The sequence below is a fragment of the Schistocerca nitens genome, chromosome 2 (genome assembly GCF_023898315.1).
Source record: "Schistocerca nitens isolate TAMUIC-IGC-003100 chromosome 2, iqSchNite1.1, whole genome shotgun sequence".
NCBI lineage: Eukaryota > Metazoa > Arthropoda > Insecta > Orthoptera > Acrididae > Schistocerca > Schistocerca nitens.
In genome coordinates this window covers 886,234,260-886,255,005 of record NC_064615.1, presented here as the reverse complement: position 1 = coordinate 886,255,005, position 20,746 = coordinate 886,234,260, and the positions used below count along the sequence as shown (strand labels likewise).

The 20,746-nt window shown below is 39.3% G+C and overlaps 1 protein-coding gene across 2 annotated transcripts in view; it reads right to left on the bottom strand.

Annotated features, from left to right (window-relative positions):
• LOC126237191 (sphingomyelin phosphodiesterase-like) overlaps nt 1-20,746 on the bottom strand; it is a 373,735-nt gene that overhangs the window by 309,363 nt on the left and 43,626 nt on the right. Inside the window, exons 2-3 of one of the 2 annotated variants that reach the window (XM_049947069.1) lie at nt 12,713-12,870; nt 6,782-6,949 (exon numbers count right to left, since the gene is read on the bottom strand). In XM_049947069.1, coding sequence (XP_049803026.1) covers nt 6,782-6,949; nt 12,713-12,870 — 326 coding nt within the window. The remainder of the gene's footprint in view (nt 1-6,781; nt 6,950-12,712; nt 12,871-20,746) is intronic. The other variant, XM_049947067.1, reaches the window with a different exon arrangement.

Below are 20,746 nucleotides of genomic sequence, written 5' to 3'. Positions count from 1 at the left end.
GGTTGTGTAAGTCTTCAGCCTAACTGAAATATTTAATCATTTTCTTTTGGAGGTTTATTTCATGATTTATTTGGAGGTAAAATTTTCATGATTTTTTTTATTTATTCAGGGACTTGCTTTGTTCCACTGTAGCTTTGGTATGTGGAAGTGTGACCTACCTTGAGATGCTTAGTTTATGTTTGAAAATGAACAGAGAAAGTACAATGCCAAAATTCCCACAGGTAAACCACACAATTGGATTCATCCCAACAATTGATACAGAAATTTCAAACTAATAAAGAAACTAAAAGTCAAACAGTCATCTGGCTTGAATGGTGTTACATCATACCTCATAAAGAAATGTAGGGAAGCTACATCCTGCTACTAGTACCTGTAAGTGTGAGTACACCAAGTGTAGTGTCACCACATATGTGTACTTAAATCAACTGCCAACTGTATCAGCACAGGCCAGCCACTAGAGGCCATCTGTAGGAAGCCTGCACAATGCATGGTCTCTGCCACACTGTCTACTGGTGATTCACACCAGCACAGTGCAGGGCAGACTCACCCTCACTATGTTATTTTAGTTTGTACTGCTCACATCAGTTGTTTTGTGTATTTCTTATGTTGCAATGTCTATATGATTCTTTAGTCTTGTTATGTGTGGAGTCATGAGAGGCTTATTTCCATTAGTGTCCAGAGGTTTATGAATAAAGCCATATTTGTGTTTATTGGATCAGTTTTATGTAGGCCTATTAGTTGGTTACTACATGAGTGGCAATGAGTTTGGAAGGGTTTCCTTGTGTGCTGTCTTTAACTGCAGTTTCATCTGTTTTAGTCATTTTGGATGCTGTGCTACCTGCCCTTACTGAACAGCTTACTTCAGCAGTGACCACATTGTCAGCTTCCACTGTCTATCCGCCCACGTTTCCTCCATATGATGATTCAGCTGAGGATTGGGAAGCTTACAAAAAAGACTCAGATTGCATTTTCTGGCTTTCAACATGACACACTTGAATTTGAGCAAAGCCTTATTCCTCTCATGGATTCCACCCAAGGAGTATCAATTATTGTGTCACCTTGATCAATGAATGTCTGCCATAACTGCATGAGTTGAATTCTACTGATGCCACAAGAAGCCAAACCAGTCATACAGGGCCTGGGCAGCCGAACTTCATGGCCTTTGCTGTTAAGTGTCAGTTCATTACTTATGTCCATAATGACTCTTATGGAGATTCTATGGTGTGCAGCACAATTATCTGTTTAGCTCTGGACAAAGAAGTGCACCAGAAGGCTTTACTCTGTGAAAACCCCCCATTGGTAGGAGTTTTGCAAATAGGACAGTCTTTTGAAATTTCTCATGCAGAGGGTGACCAGACTGAAGTGTGGGGAAATGTGGCAGTAGTACCACAAGATGTGCCCATTAGGACGATAGGTAACTTGCACAAGGAAGCAGCAGTGGTGGTGGTAAACATGTGGGCCCAGCACTGAGCCGACTAAGGCCAACCCAATCAACCACGACTGCCACAGCACCAGTGTCAGTGTTCTCTGTTTCCATCTTGTCCTTTCAGTTTTGTTCAGCACAAACATTTAGCATGCCGTAAGTTCTGGGCTACTTGTAATGCTTGCCAGAAGAATGGCCATTTTGCATTCATGTATTGTTTGCGGAAGGACGTAGACATAAAATGTGCAACTCCAATGATTGTGACTTCTCCCAAGTTCTTTATCGAGTTCAGTGTTTTTCGCTGAGTGCTCCAGCTACAAGTGCTGCAGTGAAATTATTGCATTCTCAAACCTACATCAGTTTAGGCTTGCCACTATTGACACAGGTCATGTGCAAGTGGTCAGTTAAAAAAATAGAACATTGCACTGTTGGGACAATTTATAGCATCTGCTTCTTACAAGTCAGTGGTTCAATTCATTACATATTTGATGGTTGTTGATGCCAGTGTTGAGAACTTGCTTGGGATGGATGTGTTTCAGGCACTTGAATTTACTGTCACCAATGCAGTTCACCTTGTGCCCATTCAGGTACCATATTCTCAACTGGAAACACTGTGTGAGGAGTTTTTGGACTTGTTTTTGGATGTTATAGGGTGTGCTATGAATTTTTCTGCTCATGTTGTTGTTGTGGTCTTCAGTCCATAGACTGGTTTCATGCAGCTCTCCATGCTACTCTATCCTGTGCAAGCCTCTTCATCTCCAAGTAACTACTGCAACCTACATCCTTCTGAATGTGCTTAGTGTATTCATCTCTTGGTCTCCCTCTACAGTTTATACTCATATTTCCTTTAAATTCAAAGCATGGCCTCATTTTTGTTGTGTTTCCTATTCTTGTCACCCTGATAGATTGCGTGAAAACTGAATTGAATAGACTTTAATCTCTAGGGGTGGTGCAACCTGTTATGGCTAGTAATTGGTCATCTCTGCTGGTTGTTGTTCAGAAGCCGTCAGGGAAACTTTGCCTCTATGGCAACTGCAGTACTACTGTCAATCATGGATATGTATCCTCTCCCACACCTGGAGGAACTGTTGGCAGAAATATCAGGTGGCCAGTACTTCTCTAAAACTGATATGTCTAAAGCATATCTGCAGGTTCCTGGATGAAGAGTCTCAGCAAGTTCTGGTTTGAATACACATTTTGGCCTCTTAAAACATTTACACCTTCCTTTTGGTGTGGCTAGTGCCCCTGCTATTTTCCAAAGATTTTTAGAGCAACTTACTATGCCTGTCCTGGATTGCATTAATTATCTGGATAATATTGTTGTCATGGGTTCCTCCACAGCCAGTTGCTTGCAAAATTTGGGCACTTTGTTTTCTGTCTTACAATCTGCAGGCTTACAGTGTAACCTTACAAAATGTCAGGTTTTTCAACCTTCTATTGTTTACCTGGAGATTGCGGTCTTGCAGAATGGGATTCAGCCTCTACCAGACCGCATCTCCCCTCATCCATGAAGGGGCTTCAGGTCTTCGTAGGGAAGATAGCTTACTACTGTAAATTCCTGCTGAGGGTGGTCACATTGATTCAGCTGTTGCATGTCATGTTAAGCAAGAAGGTACCTTTTTCCTGGAGCCCAGATTGTGAATATGCTTTTCAAGTGCTGTAATCCATACTACTCTTCCCCCCTTTTTTTGGCTACATAGTTTTGGTGACTGGCACCACACAATAAGGTCTTGGGGTGGTCCTTGTGCACTGATATGCCAAAGCTCTGAAGAACCTGTTGCTTTCACTTCTAAATCTCTCTCTCCAGCCGAATGGTGTTACTCTCAGGTGGGAAAAGAGGCTCTTACCATTGTCTACACTCTCCAGAAATTACTCTTTTGTGTGTGTGTGTGTGTGTGTGTGGAGGGGGCTCCAAGTTTTACCTTATTACTGACCAGATACCCTTGGTTTCCTTGTTTAACCCTCACACTTCCTTGCATGGAAAGGGAGCACACCACCTCCGGTGCTGGGCACTGTTCTTGTCTTGCTACAGTTATGAAATCTATTTTTGATGTATATCTAAACATGCCAATGTGGGCACCTTGTCCTGCCTTCCTGCGGGTCCTGATCCTGACTTTGATAATGAACAATTGCTTTGCTTCCATCTAGATACTGAAATGCAGGCCACAGTCAAGGGTTTCCCACTTGTGAGTTTGCGCATAGCAGCTATCATTGCCGCCAACCCGGTTCTCCGCGAGGTGGATCGGTTTGTTCAACAAGGCTGGTCAGATAAACCCCATATCAGGCTTTGCACCCTCTGCACAATTATTTTTCCTTACGGTACCACCTCTCTGTTTTTGACAGTGTTTTGCTGTTGTCTGCGGAGGACCTGTCTCCCAGAGCAGCCTCTCCACCAGGTCCATTGCAGAATTTCACACACTAAACTGTTAGCTAGGAGGCTTGTCTTTTGGACAGGGATTGATGGTGAAATAGTCCATTTTGTTGGAGTTTGTGAGCAGTGTGCCTGACAACAGGCAGTTCCCAGAGCATCTCTGGTCCCCTAGACCACTCCACACCAGTCATGAGAATGCATTCATGTGAACTTTGTAGCTCCCTTCTTGAATTCCTATTGGCTCTTGGTTACAGATGCATTTTCCTGGTTTCCTCACATTCTACAGTGTGCATTGACACTGGTTGAGCTCACAGTTCCTGCTGGAGACTCGCATCCATGTACGCACAGAGCACTGCTGACTCACTCTCACTATGTTCTTTTAGTTTGTACTGCTCACATCAGTTGTTCTGTGTATCACTTATGTTGCACCTTCTGTATGATTCTTTCATCTTGTTACATGTGGAGTCATGAGAGGCTTATTTCCATTATTGTTCAGAGGTTTATGAATAAAGCCATATTTGTGTTATATGTTTCGGTTTTGTGTATTACTTGGTTACTGCAGGGAAAGTCTACTGAAACCCTTAAAATGTGCTGAATGCTGCTATAGAGGAAGGTACATTTCCAGATTAACTAAAATCAAGTAAAGTAAAGCCAGTATTTAAGAAAGGAAACAGAGGTGAATTACAGAACTACAGGCCAATATCATTCATCTCAATTTTTCTAAAATATGTTGCTGTTGTGGTCTTCTGTCCAGAGACTGGTTTGATACATCTTTCCATGCCACTCTATCCTGTGCAAGCTTCTTCATCTCCCAGTACCTACTGCAACCTACATCCTTCTGAATCTGTTTAATGTATTCATCTCTTGGTATCCCTCTACGATTTTTACCCTCCGTGCTGCCCTCCAATACTAAATTGGTGATCCCTTGATGCCTCAGAATATGTTCTACCAACTGATCCCTTCTTCTAGTCAAGTTATGCCACAAATTTCTCTTCTCCCCAGTTCTATTCAATACCTCATCATTAGTTATGTGATCTACCCATCTAATCTTCAGCATTCTTCTGTAGCACCACATTTCGAAAGCTTCTATTCTCTTTTTGTCTAAACTATTTATCATCCACGTTTCACTTCCATACATGGCTACACTCCATACAAATACTTTCAGAAAGGACTTCCTCACACTTAAAACTATACTCGATGTCAACAAATTTCTCTTCTTCAGAAACGGTTTCCTTGCCATTGCCAGTCTACATTTTATATCCTGTCTACTTCAACAATCATCAGTTATTCTCTAATGCTCTCCCTGAAACTCCCTACAACCTCTGGTTCTGTCAGTTTATCCATCTCCTTAAATTCCCACCTTTTTGCAGTTTCTTTAGTTTTAATCTACAGTCATAACCAATAGATTGTGGTCAGAGTCCGCATCTGCCCCTGGAAATGTCTTACAATTTAAAACCTGGTTCCTAAATCTCTGTCTTACCATTATATAATCTACCTGAAACCTGTCAGTATCTCCAGGCTTCTTCCATGTATACAACCTTCTTTTATGATTCTTGAACCAAGTGTTAGCCATGATTAAGTTATGCTCTGTGAAAAATTCTACCAGGCGGCTTCCTCTTTCATTCCTTACCCCCATTCCATATTCACCTACTACATTTCCTTCTCTTCCTTTTCTTACTGTCAAATTTCAGTCACCCATGACTATTAAATTTTCATCTCCCTTCACTATCTGAATAATTTCTTTTATCTCATCATACATTTCATCAATCTCTTCATCGTCGGTGGAGCTAGTCAGCATATAAACTTGTACTACTGTGGTAGGTGTGGGCTTCATATTTATCTTGGCCACAATAATGCTTTCACTATGCTTTTTGTAGTAGCTTACTTGCATTCCTATTTTTTTTATTCATTATTAAACCTACTCCTGCATTACCCCTATTTGATTTTGTATTTATAACCCTGTATTCACCTGACCAGAAGTCTTGTTCCTCCTGCCACCAAACTTCACTAATTCCCACTATATCTAACTTTAACCTATTCAGTTCCCTTTTTAAATTTTCTAACCTACCTGCCTGATTAAGGAATCTATACGAAATGATAATTCAGAATAGAATTGTATGTTTATAGGCAAATTTAAAATAGTAAATTTCTTGCAACATGATTTCAGAGAAGAAAAATCAATTGATAGGCAACAGGAGACTTGCAGGTTCTTCAAGGACCCATCCAAAGCATTTGACGATAAATCATTTCAGGATAATGGAAGAACTCTATCAGTGTGGAAATCCAGGGACATGCTATGATAGTCAAATTGTACATTATGAATCAGAAACAGTGCACAGAAATCAGACATACTAGTGCGGAAACAACTAATTACAGATCTGAATTAAAAACTGTCAGACATGGTGTATCACAAGGCTGTATGCTTGGGCCAGTACTGTTTATTCTCCATGTAGATGATTTCCCAGAATACATAAAAAAGAAACTTACAAAATACTTAGTGCAAGAAACCCTTTTTATAAATCAATTTAAAACACTTTATCTCGTGCTCCAAACCAAAGTGAGATGTATAATATAAATATTAAATTAAATAGTGAGGCAGTTAGAAAAGTAGGTAGCACAAAATTTTTGGGAACTATAATAGATAAGCAGCTGACATAAGGGGGGGGGGGGCACATAGATATCCTGTGATAAAACATAAAGACTCAGATTTTCCTCATGCACAAAAGAGCAAAAACTGTGCACGATAAAGTACTCAGGACAATATACTATGGATTTAGTTACCACATCTGTCCTAATAATTTCACATATGGGGAAGTGCACAATATTTTTACTTAAAAAGAATATTTGAAATTCAGTAAAGAGCAATAAGATGTATAGCCAAAATACCACCCAGACAAATTTGTAGATAAGCTTTTGTATGCCATAAGATTATGACAGTGTACTCACTGTACATATCTGCAATATTTCTAAAATGCGGGTATACTTACAACATTGCTCCCAATAACGCCACTGCAGACTTCCTCAGTCTCTATGTTGAGTGTGACGCAGGCATCCAAGACTAAAGCTTCTAATTCATCTTTTGATTTCCCATTCTTGTAATACTCCATAAATGCATTCAAAATTACATCGCAGAGGACACAAGTGGTCAACTGGTCCTGTAAATCAGAGTATGGCAAGAATAACATCATTGTGTTATTTATTGCAGCAATTATTAAGTTTGCTTCTACAACTACACTTTTATCAGTGGAAAATCACAACACACATTAATTTTTTGAAATTTATTACTGGACATCTTCTGCAACTCAAATATTTTCAAGTGTATGTTATTGTTCATACCATAAATACACTTTTCTGTTTTTTCTTTCTTTTTTTTTTTAAATATTGAGGAAAATTACGTCCACTGTATTTATGCTTTGTGATAATTAATAATTATGCAAGTGCTCTCACCCAACCCATATGATTTCAGCTGGCACCATATTTAAAACAGTGCCAATATTTAGTATCTGTGGTATCCTGTGTGAATGGTAACTCACAGTGCCATTGTGATATGCCATGAGCTGTTGTCACCTTAGATGCATGTGTGATTGTGGCTTAACTGCATAACCAAACAACAGCATCCCAGGTGATATGAACAAATATTTCACAGGCCTATTTAATAAATGCAATTCTGATGAATCAAATAATGGAAAACCAGGATGAAATGGGACAATATTATGAGAAGGAAATTAGCTACTCACCATATAGCTGAAATGCTGAGTTGAAGATAGGCACAACAAAAAGATTTTCACACTTAAAGCTTTTGGCTGATGGCCTTCATCAACAACCGGCACACTTACGCACACACACACACACACACACACACACACACACACTCATGCAAATGCAACTAACACACACAACTGCAGTCTCAGGCAACTGGAACCACACTGCGAGCAGCAGCACTGGTGCATGATGGGAGTGGCGACTGGGTGGGGGAAAGGAGGCGGCTTAGGGTGGGGAGGTAGACAGATAGTGTGGTGGGGATGGCGGACAGTGAAGTGCTGCAGTGTTGCAATGCTGCAGGTTGGGCAGCAGGCAGCTGATTGTGGGGAGGGGGGGGGGGGGGGAGTAGCGGAAAAGGAGAGAAAAGAAATAAATAAAAATATAATAAAATAAAGTAAATAAAAAGGACTGGGTGTGATTATGGAATGACATCTGTGTAGTGCTGGAATGGGAGCAGGGATGGGGCTGGATGGACAAGGACAGCGACTAATGTAGGTTGAGGCCAGGAGGGTTATGGGAATGTAGGATGTATTGCAGGGAAAGTTCCCACCTCCACAATTCAGAAAAGCTGGTGTTGGTGGGAAGGCACAGGCTGTGAAGCAGTCATTGAAATGAAGGATATCATGTTTAGCAGCGTGTTCTGCAACAGGGTGATCCACTTTCTTCCTGGCCTGGTGGCCATTCATGCGGACAGACAGCTTGTTGGTTGTCATGACTACGTAGAATGCAGCACAGTGGCTGCAGCTCAGCTTGTAGACCAAATGACTGGTTTCACAGACATTCCACCACCACACCCAGTCCCTTTTATTTATTTTTATTTATTTCTTTTCTCTCCTTTCCCGCTACTCCCCCCCCCCCTCCCCCGCCCCTCTCTGCTGCTTGCTGCCCAACCTGCAGCACTTCACTGCCCGCCATCCCCACCACACTATCCGTCCCCCTCCCCGCCCCAAGCCGTCTCCTTTCCCCCACCCAGTCACCATTCCCATCATGCAACGGTGCTGCTGCTCGCAGTGTGGTTTCAGTTGGGTGAGACCGCAATTGTGTGTGATAGTTGCCTTTGCGTGTGTGTGTGTGTGTGTGTGTGTGTGTGTGTGTGTGTGTGTGTGTGTGTTGTTGAGAAAGGCCGTTGGCTGAAAGCTTTAAGTGTGAAAATCTTTTTGTTGTGCCTATCTGCGACTCAGCATCTCCGCTATGTGGTTATTAGCTACTTTCCTTCTCATAACACAATTCTGATGAATAATGGTTTGAATAGTAATAAGAAACAGAATTTGATTAACTGCTTTTTTTAATAATTTTGTTTAATTTTGTTTGATGGTGTGCCATTTTTGAATTTAAATTGCTGTGAATCTCTACTGTTATGGTACAAGATTGTATATGTAAAAGCAAACTATATTGTATGTTATATTGTTTGGCTATCCATTTGGTGTGTTTCTAAGGCTGATTCTTGCACTTGTATGGTGTAATCGAACATTAAACATTATGAAATAGATTCCGTGTTGATGCGCCTAGAACCGTTTGCTGAACTTTCTAGCACAAACTTTACCTATGTTTCTCGTTATTCGAGAAAACTTGTACTCATCCCTAGCCTTAGTATGTGGGGGTATACACTCGCATATTTGGAGCAACATGCATATTATAATTCCCTCTCAGTTCTCGCAAGAGCAATTAACTAATTGGCTGGTTCGTTTCTCCACAGTTGGAGCTAAACGTTGCTACAGCTAATTTGTAGCTGCTTTTCAGCCGCTGTGAACTCAGTGTTCACACAAATTTCTTCTCTGCGTCGTACAAAGCGTTAAGCGCTCCATTCTGCACTAGACGCCAAACCAGATAAGAGTTCCCAAAATTTTCTCTCTTGTCCTAATTATGGCCGAACTGTCTCCCCACCTGGATTCTTTCGTTCTTCACGTCACGGCCGTTTTCAAACAATCGGAGCGTTCCTCTTATTATGTGGAAACTCTCTCTACCAATCGAAATGTCCCTTTCATTAAACTGCGTCAAAACTTCAGTATGCTTCTCCTTCTTAGCGCGTTTCCGCCAATCGGACGTTTTGTGCCTGTTGCAGATGCCTAAATGCGTACATTTACCTTGACGTGTGTCGCACTCGCTGGACACGTAATCTAAATGCGTCACTGATTTTTTGTTTGTATCTTTTTGGAATTCCGAAATGCAGTTCTTTAAATCTTTTTTCTCTGTCCTGCAACATGTCTCTGCCTTGCCATTTCTGTGTACATTTTACCTTAAGCTGTAGATACTTTGGCACTGTACAAGGCATGTAAAGTAAGTCAGTGTTGAAGCTGTATTAATAACTTTTCTTGAGTATCTCTATGTGCATCCTATTCTTGTTTCCAACCTATGTCTTGTTACCTCTGTGAGAGTTTCAAACTTTTAGTCATGTTGAGATTTGTCTATAGTGTATTTATTTATTGAGGGAATCATATTATAAAATGCCACTATGCCCAAATTCTGCCATATTTTGTCAGACTTCATGCACAGTATCAAATAGTGGCTTAGTAATTAGGAGCATTGTGGGTAGCTAACCTGAGATTCAAACTGAAATAACATCAGTTACAATACAAGCTTTAGTACTGAATGGCTCAAATTTTACTTTGTGGACTATAGTAATTTTAAAGCTAAGATGATGAATGTAAATTGATGCCAGACAAGGATTCAAAACAAGGTTTCCTCCTTATTGCTAGCAGTCAGCTTAATCAGTTAGGCCAACTGAACGTGCCTCCAGTAGTGACTCAAACTTGCAGTGTCACTGATACTTCCCTCTGTTACCTTGAACACTGCAACTCAATGTTATCCTAGGGAGAAAGTACCATTGGGAGAAATGGATTTGTTGGAGATACAAGGCAGTAGCACAAATGTAGGGATGCAAATATCCATGGAACCACTGAAATTAAAGACACAGCCCTTTTCATCACACAAAATAAATGTTGTCTGTTAATAAGAAAAGTGAAATATCATGATCAAAATTTATTCACAGACTTTCATTCTAGGCTTATGTCACATGTAATATGGTAGTTAATATGTCCTGATGAAACCTGTTTTATATTAAATCTGTATTAAGGTAGAATTTCTAAATTAACTGACACCAGTAATTTGTCAGCTGGCAGTCAAAATGCAAATATAATTGCATGCAATGCTGACTGGTTGAAGTTGTCGCACTGCTTCAATGCTTTAGCCATTTTTGGGAATACAAGTCTCAGTTCCAGGAAGGGCTATCTTTATTACATTATGATGTACAGGGTGTTTCAAAAATGACCGGTATATTTGAAACGGCAATAAAAACTAAACGAGCAGCGATAGAAATACACCGTTTGTTGCAATATGCTTGGGACAACAGTACATTTTCAGGCAGACAAACTTTCGAAATTACAGTAGTTACAATTTTCAACAACAGATGGCGCTGCGGTCTGGGAAACTCTATAGTACGATATTTTCCACATATCCACCATGCGTAGCAATAATATGGCGTAGTCTCTGAATGAAATTACCCGAAACCTTTGACAACGTGTCTGGCGGAATGGCTTCACATGCAGATGAGATGTACTGCTTCAGCTGTTCAATTGTTTCTGGATTCTGGCGGTACACCTGGTCTTTCAAGTGTCCCCACAGAAAGAAGTCACAGGGGTTCATGTCTGGCGAATAGGGAGGCCAATCCACGCCGCCTCCTGTATGTTTTGGATAGCCCAAAGCAATCACACGATCATCGAAATATTCATTCAGGAAATTAAAGACGTCGGCCGTGCGATGTGGCCGGGCACCATCTTGCATAAACCACGAGGTGTTCGCAGTGTCGTCTAAGGCAGTTTGTACCACCACAAATTCACGAAGAATGTACAGATAGCGTGATGCAGTAATCGTTTCGGATCTGAAAACTGGGCCAATGATTCCTTTGGAAGAAATGGCGGCCCAGACCAGTACATTTTGAGGATGCAGGGATGATGGGACTGCAACATGGGGCTTTTCGGTTCCCCATATGCGCCAGTTCTGTTTATTGACGAAGCCGTCCAGGTAAAAATAAGCTTCGTCAGTAAACCAAATGCTGCCCACATGCATATCATCAATCCTGTGCACTATATCGTTAGCGAATGTCTCTTGTGCAGCAATGGTAGCGGCGCTGAGGGGTTGCCACATTTGAATTTTGTATGGATAGAGGTGTAAACTCTGGCGCATGAGACGATACGTGGACGTTGGCGTCATTTGGACCGCAGCTGCAACACGGCGAATGGAAATCCGAGGCCGCTGTTGGATCACCTGCTGCACTAGCTGCGCGTTGCCCTCTGTGATTGCCGTACGCGGTCGCCCTACCTTTCCAGCACGTTCATCCGTCACGTTCCCAGTCCGTTGAAATTTTTCAAACAGATCCTTTATTGTATCGCTTTTCAGTCCTTTGGTTACATTAAACCTCTGTTGAAAACTTCGTCTTGTTGCAACAACACTGTGTTCTAGGCGGTGGAATTCCAACACCAGAAAAATCCTCTGTTCTAAGGAATAAACCATGTTGTCTACAGCACACTTGCACGTTGTGAACAGCACACGCTTACAGCAGAAAGACGACGTACAGAATGGCGCACCCACAGACTGCGTTGTCTTCTATATCTTTCACATCACTTGCAGCACCATCTGTTGTTGAAAATTGTAACTACTGTAATTTCGAAAGTTTGTCCGCCTGAAAATGTACTGTTGTCCCAAGCATATTGCAACAAACGGTGTATTTCTATCGCTGCTCGTTTAGTTTTTATTGCAGTTTCAAATATACCGGTCATTTTTGAAACACCCTGTATGTGGTGATCCTAAGTCATTTCATGTAAGTCTTAGTATAGGCCCTTTAAACACGAAGAGGGCAAAATCTTTTTTGTCATTGTTCAAGGAAGTAAATGCCCAGTATCCAATGGTATCACTGTTGATGTCTCATTAAAATAAAAGAACAGAAGACAAAAAGAAAATTTTGCACCAACACTGAATTATTACTACCTGTAGAAAAATTCCTAGTCTCTTTTGTTATAGGTGATATCAAAAATACAATGTTGTATTTGCTACAGAAAACCTTTTTGTCCAGAAAATGTAGGTGAGTCAAATCAATACTGCATATATTACATGATTTAAAAGGCAATTTATGCTTTGTATGTATATCTTTGAGGACATACCTTTGGGCTCAGATCTGTAAGATATTCTGACTCAATATGATTTGTCAGGGTGAGATGATGCAATGCCTCTTGAAAATGAGGTGTCTTCACTCTTGATGCATGAAATGTCTCCAGTCCACTCATAAACATCTCTGTTAAAGCCTTGTGCTTCCATGCTTCTGCAAAAAAGAGTTAGACAGTGTTAAAAAGATAATCAAGAGCAAAATGGGAGGGTTTATATAGAGTATTTTTTTGATGTAGTGACAGATATTGATGTTCTTGTAATATGAAAAATTTCTTTATGTGAAGTATCACACTAATACTGATGCTCATTGTGATGTGATTATTTGGATAATGTTGATCACAATAAAATCATATTTTCTGATGATACCATAATGCTATCAAAACATTTACAAATAGCAATATATAAATTTGCATACAAGGACTGTAATTACGGTGTTTCATTTTTGTTCTGAAATAAGCAAATATTTTTGTGTTTGATAGGTACAACCATGTATGTGATACCAACAAATATTGTTATAAGCTTCATTTTTATAACTGTTACTGTTCAGAATGAAACTGTGTGAAACTGTGACTTAACTGATGAGAATGTGTAAGTATTTTGTCCAAAAACATTACATTCATGGAATTATTCAAAATTTAAGTATAAGAAAACCAGCCCTCATTTGAAATATTGACTTTGGAAATAACTATTTAGGATTGACACATCACATTTGAAATCCCTGATCCTCTACTATTTAAAAAGTGTCCTGCACTTTTTCTAAATTTTGAAATTCAGGAAATATCACTGCCAAAAAATCTTGTTACATAATTATTCAAATTTTAGAACAGAATGTTTCTATCTTACAGCGCTAACAATTTTATATTGCAAAATGTAGATTTTTACTAGAAAAATAAGGTTGTTAATGAAATATCATTAATACAAAGGTTTGGCTTTTAGGGAAATCTTGTCAAACTTTGCTAGAAGAGTGCACACATAAAAATCTAGCAGTGGCTTTATAAGAATGTACACACATCAAAAAAAGTTTTGCATCACCCTGGTTCCCAGAAGTCCTGAAGACTGTGGATGTTGTATCACAGACACAGTCCCTTTGACTGTTCAGAGATGTTACTAAACCCGCCCAAAGATATTTTTGTCATAACTGTTTTTCATAAAGATACATGAAATGTATTTGCAGTTGCAAATGTGGACTAGCATCAGCTGTATAATGGAATAATGACAATGAAAATTTGTGCCACACTGGGACTCGAACCTGAATTTACCACTTATTGCGAGATGTTGCCTTACCATTTGGCTATCTGATCATGAATCATGGCCAGACCCAAAGTTCATTAACCATATGTCTACAACCTGCAGTCATGCATCCATTATGTGTATTTCCATACATGGGAGACACTTTGCTTGAAACTTGAAAGTTGCCGGTCAGTGCTGGTGGATAAGTATGATATTTCAGTGCCTGTGTTATTCCAAAATGTCTCTACTGTACAGAAATATACATAATGCATGTACGGGTACAGGTTGTAGACACATGGTTGATGAAATATGGAAGTTTGGGCCTGGCTGTGAGCCATGCTCTGGTAGCCAAATGTTGTTACAGCTCGTGATATGCGGGAAATCTGTGTTCAAGCCCCTGTCTGGCACAAATTTTCAGTGTTGTCATTCCATTATACAGCTGATGGTAGTTCATACTCACAAATGTGAATACATTTCATATATTTCTTAATGGTTGTAGTTGCGGCAGTGCCTGGTCCTACGGACATGCATGCAAGTCTGAAGGAACGTTGCATTGCAATTTAGAATAACACAGGCACTGGAATATCATATTTATCCTCTGAGACCAGACAAGTGATTTTCAAGTAAATTGTCTCAGCTGTATGGGAATATACATAATGGATGTATGAGTACAAGTTGTAGACACATTGTTGGCGACGAATGGAAGTTTGGGACTGGCTGTGAGTCATGCTCGGATAGCCTGATGGTAAGGCGACTACTCATGATAAATGGGAAATCTGGATTTGAGTTCCAGTCCAGCACAAATTTTCATTGTTATTATTCCATTATACAGCTAATGGTAGTCCATATTTACAACTGTAAATACATTTCACATATTTCATAATGGCTGTAGTCAATGCAGTGTCTGTTTCTTTGGATACATATGCATGTCAGTAGGTTCTTTGCATCATAATATAGAATAACACAGGCACTGCAGTATCACATTTCCCAAAGATCTCAATGATTCTGAGTGAATGTTGTCCACTGCAGGAGGTCATGTTCTGATTTAGGTCTTTCAGTACTTTGTCAAATTCTACTTGTATCAATCACAAAACTGAAATAAAATTTTTGGTCCACTACCTGCTAAGACCATATATAACACTGGAACTGACAAAGTGACTAAGGTACACATAAGCTTGGTTTCACTGAGTGAGAAGAGTAAAGCAATCTCTGTTCCAGATATTTACAATTGCTCTAATTACAAGCAAACAGGGCTGGCAGTTGTCATCTGTTGCAGATGCTCTCTTGAAACCAATTACAAAATATTGTCCCTTATGTTAAAGAGTAAATGCATGATATTACCTACATTAATATTGTAAATGTGAAAGTAAACCTGTCTGCTTTCTTTTAATGACAAACCACTGCAACGATTTTGATGAAATATGATATGGGGATAGCCTGAAACCTGAGGAAGATGTAGACAACTTTAGAAATAATAATAATAATAATAATAATAATAATAATAATAATAGGCCCTTACGATGAAGTAGAGAATGTTTTTATATCAGGGAAGGTGAACCATGTTAAGAAGTTACTATATTTGTTGTATACTGTACAGACTGTATAATGTATATAGCTACAGTAGAACTCCAACTATCTAGATCATGAGAACAGAGGAATTTGTACTGTATGAATAAAATTTTTGGTTTTGTTGAATAGTTTTTACAGTATGTAGAACACTGTATATTTCTTCATTACCTTATCATCAATCCACAGTGAATATATTAAAAGACAAAATATTACAGTGAACAATGAATACAGTATGCATACTGTTGTATGCACAATATGAGCGCTGTTGTGCTTGCAGTGCCTGTCATTCAGTGTGACCTACAGTGGTGTTGTGACCTTAATGTATACACTGACTTGTCACTATATGTTCCGTCTTCTGTGTCTTTCGATTTGTTTTGTGAATGTGTTTTAATTTACTGTGCAACATTTGTCTTCTATAAGGAAATGCTGAACAATCAGACAAATGCATGAGTGGTAAGCAGTTATCTGAGAAATTTAGAGTGGGAACATTAGCAATTTCAGACATACAAGCACAAGTCACCAGTTATACTTCATTTCTATCCTTGAGAATGAGGATGGGAGTTCATCAAGAAAAGCAATGAAAACAGTAGTAAACAAAGGGGTGGAAGAGGCCGTTTTCAAGCGGTTTTTGAAGCAATAAGCACTGTGAAACCGTCTTTCAGGGCCAATTATTTGTGAAAAAGCAAAAGTTTTAGCCAAGAAAATCAACAGTTTGTATTTATTTAAAGTCAGCAATTGCTAGCTACAGAATTTCAAGGCAAGACATGGTATTCACAAATTGGATTTAAATGGTGAAAAGCTATCAGCAGCCCCAAAAATCAGCAGAAAATTCTACTGAAAAATTCAAAATTGGAGCAGAATTTTATGATTCTGAATTTTCATACAAAAAACAGATGAGACAGTTGTTATTGGAAGGATTTGCCTAAAATAAATTTAGCTTCTAAAAGGGAAACTACTGCTCCTGACCAGAAGATTAGCAAAGGCTGTGTTACTTTACTGAACTGTGCTAACTCTACAGGAAACCACAAACAAAATACCCTTCTGTTGAGAGGAAAATGAAAAACCCACCGGGCTTTCAAAAAATTTAAAAACTTCCAATCTCTTACAAGAATCAATCAAAAGCCTTTCTATACCTGAAGTAAAGAATGTCAAAAGACCATTGGGGAAGATGAGGTGATGTTAATTCTGGGCAATGCATCTACCCATCCCACAGAAAGCATTCTTGCTGCCAAAGGTAATGAATCTGCTACAGCCAATGGGCCAATTGGTTATCAAAACTATAAAGTGACATTACAGTAGACAACTGTTGATGAAGTTTCTGGTAGAAGATGGAAATGAAGAAGGCATTTTGGCTCATCACCAAAAATTAAATTTGAAAGACTGCTCTTACATGGCAACAGAAGCATGGAATTTGGTGAAAGCAACCACATTAAGAAGATATTAGTATAAACTGAAAGGTAATTCAATCAAAGGTGAGGTACAGAAAGAAAAAAAAATGTAAAGAAGAAAAGGAAGAAAAAGAACCAGCACAGGACGAAATATCACTTGAGGACATAAGATAGATCCTTTCAAAAATTCCTGGACATCCTGATTGCAGTGCTGAGAATAGAGGCAAGTGGCTTGCTTGCGATTCTTTGGAGCCTGTATTCTAAATTCTCAGATCGATGAAATTATTCAAGAAACTGATGACCAGGAGGATGACATTGCCACTGAACCAGGTGTGGGACCACCAGCTGGTGAGGTGTTTGCATGTCTAGACACTGTGAAGTGAAGTGGCAGCTTGAGTGTGACCACTGTCTAGTGGATGTGAGATTTGGCTGCACAAAAGTGACTGAAGACAGCAAAACAAATGACTCCTACCAATATATTTAAGAAATGACACTATACTGTACACAATTTAAACAATATTGTTTTGCAGTTATTAAATAAATATTACAGTAGTATGTGAACACATCTTTAGCTTTTTCTAAAAACAAATTACCTATTTTCATAATTTATTCAATTATCCAGATATCTGATTATCAAGATCACGTCGAGCCCCTACTCATGTGGATGATTGGAGTTCTACTGCACTGCAATAGCATGATGCATACATGAGCTCCCCTTACTATGCCCCTTTGCACACACCGTGCTCGGCAGTGATGCTATGTTTGTCATACCATCAAGCTACATGTACCCAAAGAGGTAGACACATGAGAGCAGCTGACATTATTGGACAAGTAAATATTATAAAATTTGTGCTGCACCATTCTACAAATTATTTTTTGTTTTCTCCCTTCATCAGTTCAACGCTATTTTAGAAAAAGCCCACATTTTATTTTAGGGCCCAACTTGGTTCCTTGAAACAGACATTCATTTTGTAGCATATAATAGATATTTTTTAACTTTCATTTTGCATTTATTTTCTTTTTATAATACAAAACAGTTGTTTAGCAATTTATTGTGTTTTTTCATGATTCTTTTCACTATGAGTATATTTTACTGACTTTTTTTTACAAGCTATCATTAATAAGCTACTCGATAGCAACCAAATAGCACATGGAGTACTTCAGTTACCATTGGCCTTTCTCATGAAGAGACAGCTATTGGTAACTTCAGTAAAAATAATGATTGTGGTTGGATTTTGCTAAAATGTTAGCTGCTGGTATGAGATGAATGTACAAAGTGTCATCAAAAAGTAACATGAATTTTTTTTTCCTTAACAAATCTTTATTTATTCCTCAACATCAACTATGTATCCTTCAAAGTAATCCCCATCAGATATAATATACTTGTACCAGTGATTTTTCCCATCTTGGAAGCACTTCTGGAACTCATTTTTCATTATGGTGTTCAGCTCCTTTAGCGATTCTGTTTTTATCTCATCAGTGGTGGCATAGCAAAATTCTTCTTCGACAGCATCCTTATGGCACCGTGTTGAAAAATTTAGTTCAAAAACAAGTATGTGTGTACAACATCACGACACAGAATCAGCACAGTATGTGGATTGGACACAAGTAGTAAGAGATATAGAATGTTTGTTGATAATATTATGCCCACTGAACAAGTCACCTAATACCTTATAGAGCAGCAGTCACCAAACATGTTTTGTTCAAGAGCTAGTACAAACATTTTGGGGAGTCACCTCGCTGTGTATGCACCGATCTTATTATTAATTGTTAACCTACATAAATGCGTATATTATAAGCCACCAACAGATTAGCTATAGTAAGGACACGATATGTTGGTCATTGATCCCCAAGTACTGATTGTTAAGTCAGCACCATTCAGAACAATTCGTGTGTATTGTTCTCTGTTTCAGATTCCTGACACTCTGAGCAACCCGTAAGTACAGTATTGTAATTGCCTGATGAAGTTTTTTGATGTTGTCAGTGTGAGTGGATGATTAATTGATTAACAACAGTAACTCCACATACATTTAAATACACTACTTAATTTGAGACACAGTCACAAATGTGTACTAAGTGTTTTGAATATCACTTTCTTTTACTCATTGTGTTGTATTATAGCAGCTTTAATTTAATTTCATATTCATTGCTAGAAATATGTATCACATTTGAACATCGTCTCTGTAACACACACTGATGAATCTGTATTACTGTAATTCCGTGTCAAAATTTATAGCAGTGGATCAGTACAAGTCACGTATGCTCTTCAGCTGTCAGTACTGAAAGACAAACATTAAAACATTTCCCATCCCACATCTCTAATCCTGTAGTGGCCATGCAATTTACCCCTCTGCCCCTGATGTAAGTGGCCAACTTCACTTAACTTGTGGCAAATTCATAAATATCAATTAAAATTAGGCTCATCTTATACTATTACTGTCTGTATTAGTACCGATACTTTTGTTTGTTACTGAGTAGGAAAACTGCTGTCTTAAGAAGCTCTTAACATCAGTTGAAGATTTTGGATTTGGTTGTGATTTGCTAGAAGCATGTTATTATAAAATAGGGCTGAGAACCGCGGGCCATGTTAGTACTTGATCTGGATCACAGTTTGACGACCACTCTCTTTGGAATAGTCAAGAGTGCCTTCTCATGAACTGAGGTTAAAGGCATGTTTTCCAGTCCTCTTAACACTAAATCTTGATGCAACAAGATTATGTAATGGTACACGCTTACATATTACACGTCTGGGCTGTAATAATTATTGGCACAGTTAAAGGAGACTTTGCCTTTGCCTTTTCAATTTAAAAGATTGCAATTCCTGCACCCTAAGTAAAGTTCAAGGCCAAACACTTAAAAGTTGCCAGTGCGCATTTAGGAAAAACCATGTTTTCTCAAGAACAGCTGTATGCGGCTTCAAAAAAATGGTTCAAATGGCTCTGAGCACTATGGGACTCAACTGCTGAGGTAATTAGTCCCCTAGAACTTAGAACTAGTTAAACCTAACTAACCTAAGGACATCACAAACATCCATGCCCGAGGCAGGATTCGAACCTGCGACCGTAGTGGTCTTGCGGTTCCAGACTGCAGCGCCTTTAACCGCACGGCCACTTCGGCCGGCTACATGCGGCTTCCTCACGTGTATCCAACGTGCAAAATCCCTATGTCCTTGCTTTAAGGAAGGCAAGATGAAAACGTTTTTATAGAACTGTGTTAAGATCACGCAATAATAATAGGAAAGAAAAATTTTTGTAGCTTGTAATATTTTTATCTAAGATTCGACATACCACAAAATAAAAGAAACATGTTCATTATATACGGTATCTAAATACTGGCACTACATACATTTATACGAGGGCAGTTCAATAAGTAATGCAACACATTTTTTTTCTCGGCCAATTTTGGTTGAAAATACCGGAAATTTCTTGTGGAATATTTTCAAACATTCCCGCTTCGTCTCGTATAGTTTCATTGACTTCCGACAGGTGGCAGCGCTGTATGGAGCTGTTAAAATGGCGTCTGTAACGGATGTGCGTTGCATACAATGGGCAGTGATCGAGTTTCTTTTGGCGGAAAACCAGGGCATCTCAGATATTCATAGGCGCTTGCAGAATGTCTACGGTGATCTGGCAGCGGTCAAAAGCACGGTGAGTCGTTGGGCAAAGCGTGTGTCATCATCGCCGCAAGGTCAAGCAAGACTGTCTGATCTCCTGCGTGCGGGCCGGCCGTGCACAGCTGTGACTCCTGCAATGGCGGAGCGTGCGAACACACTCGTTCGAGATGATCGACGGATCACCATCAAACAACTCAGTGCTCAACTTGACATCTCTGTTGGTAGTGCTG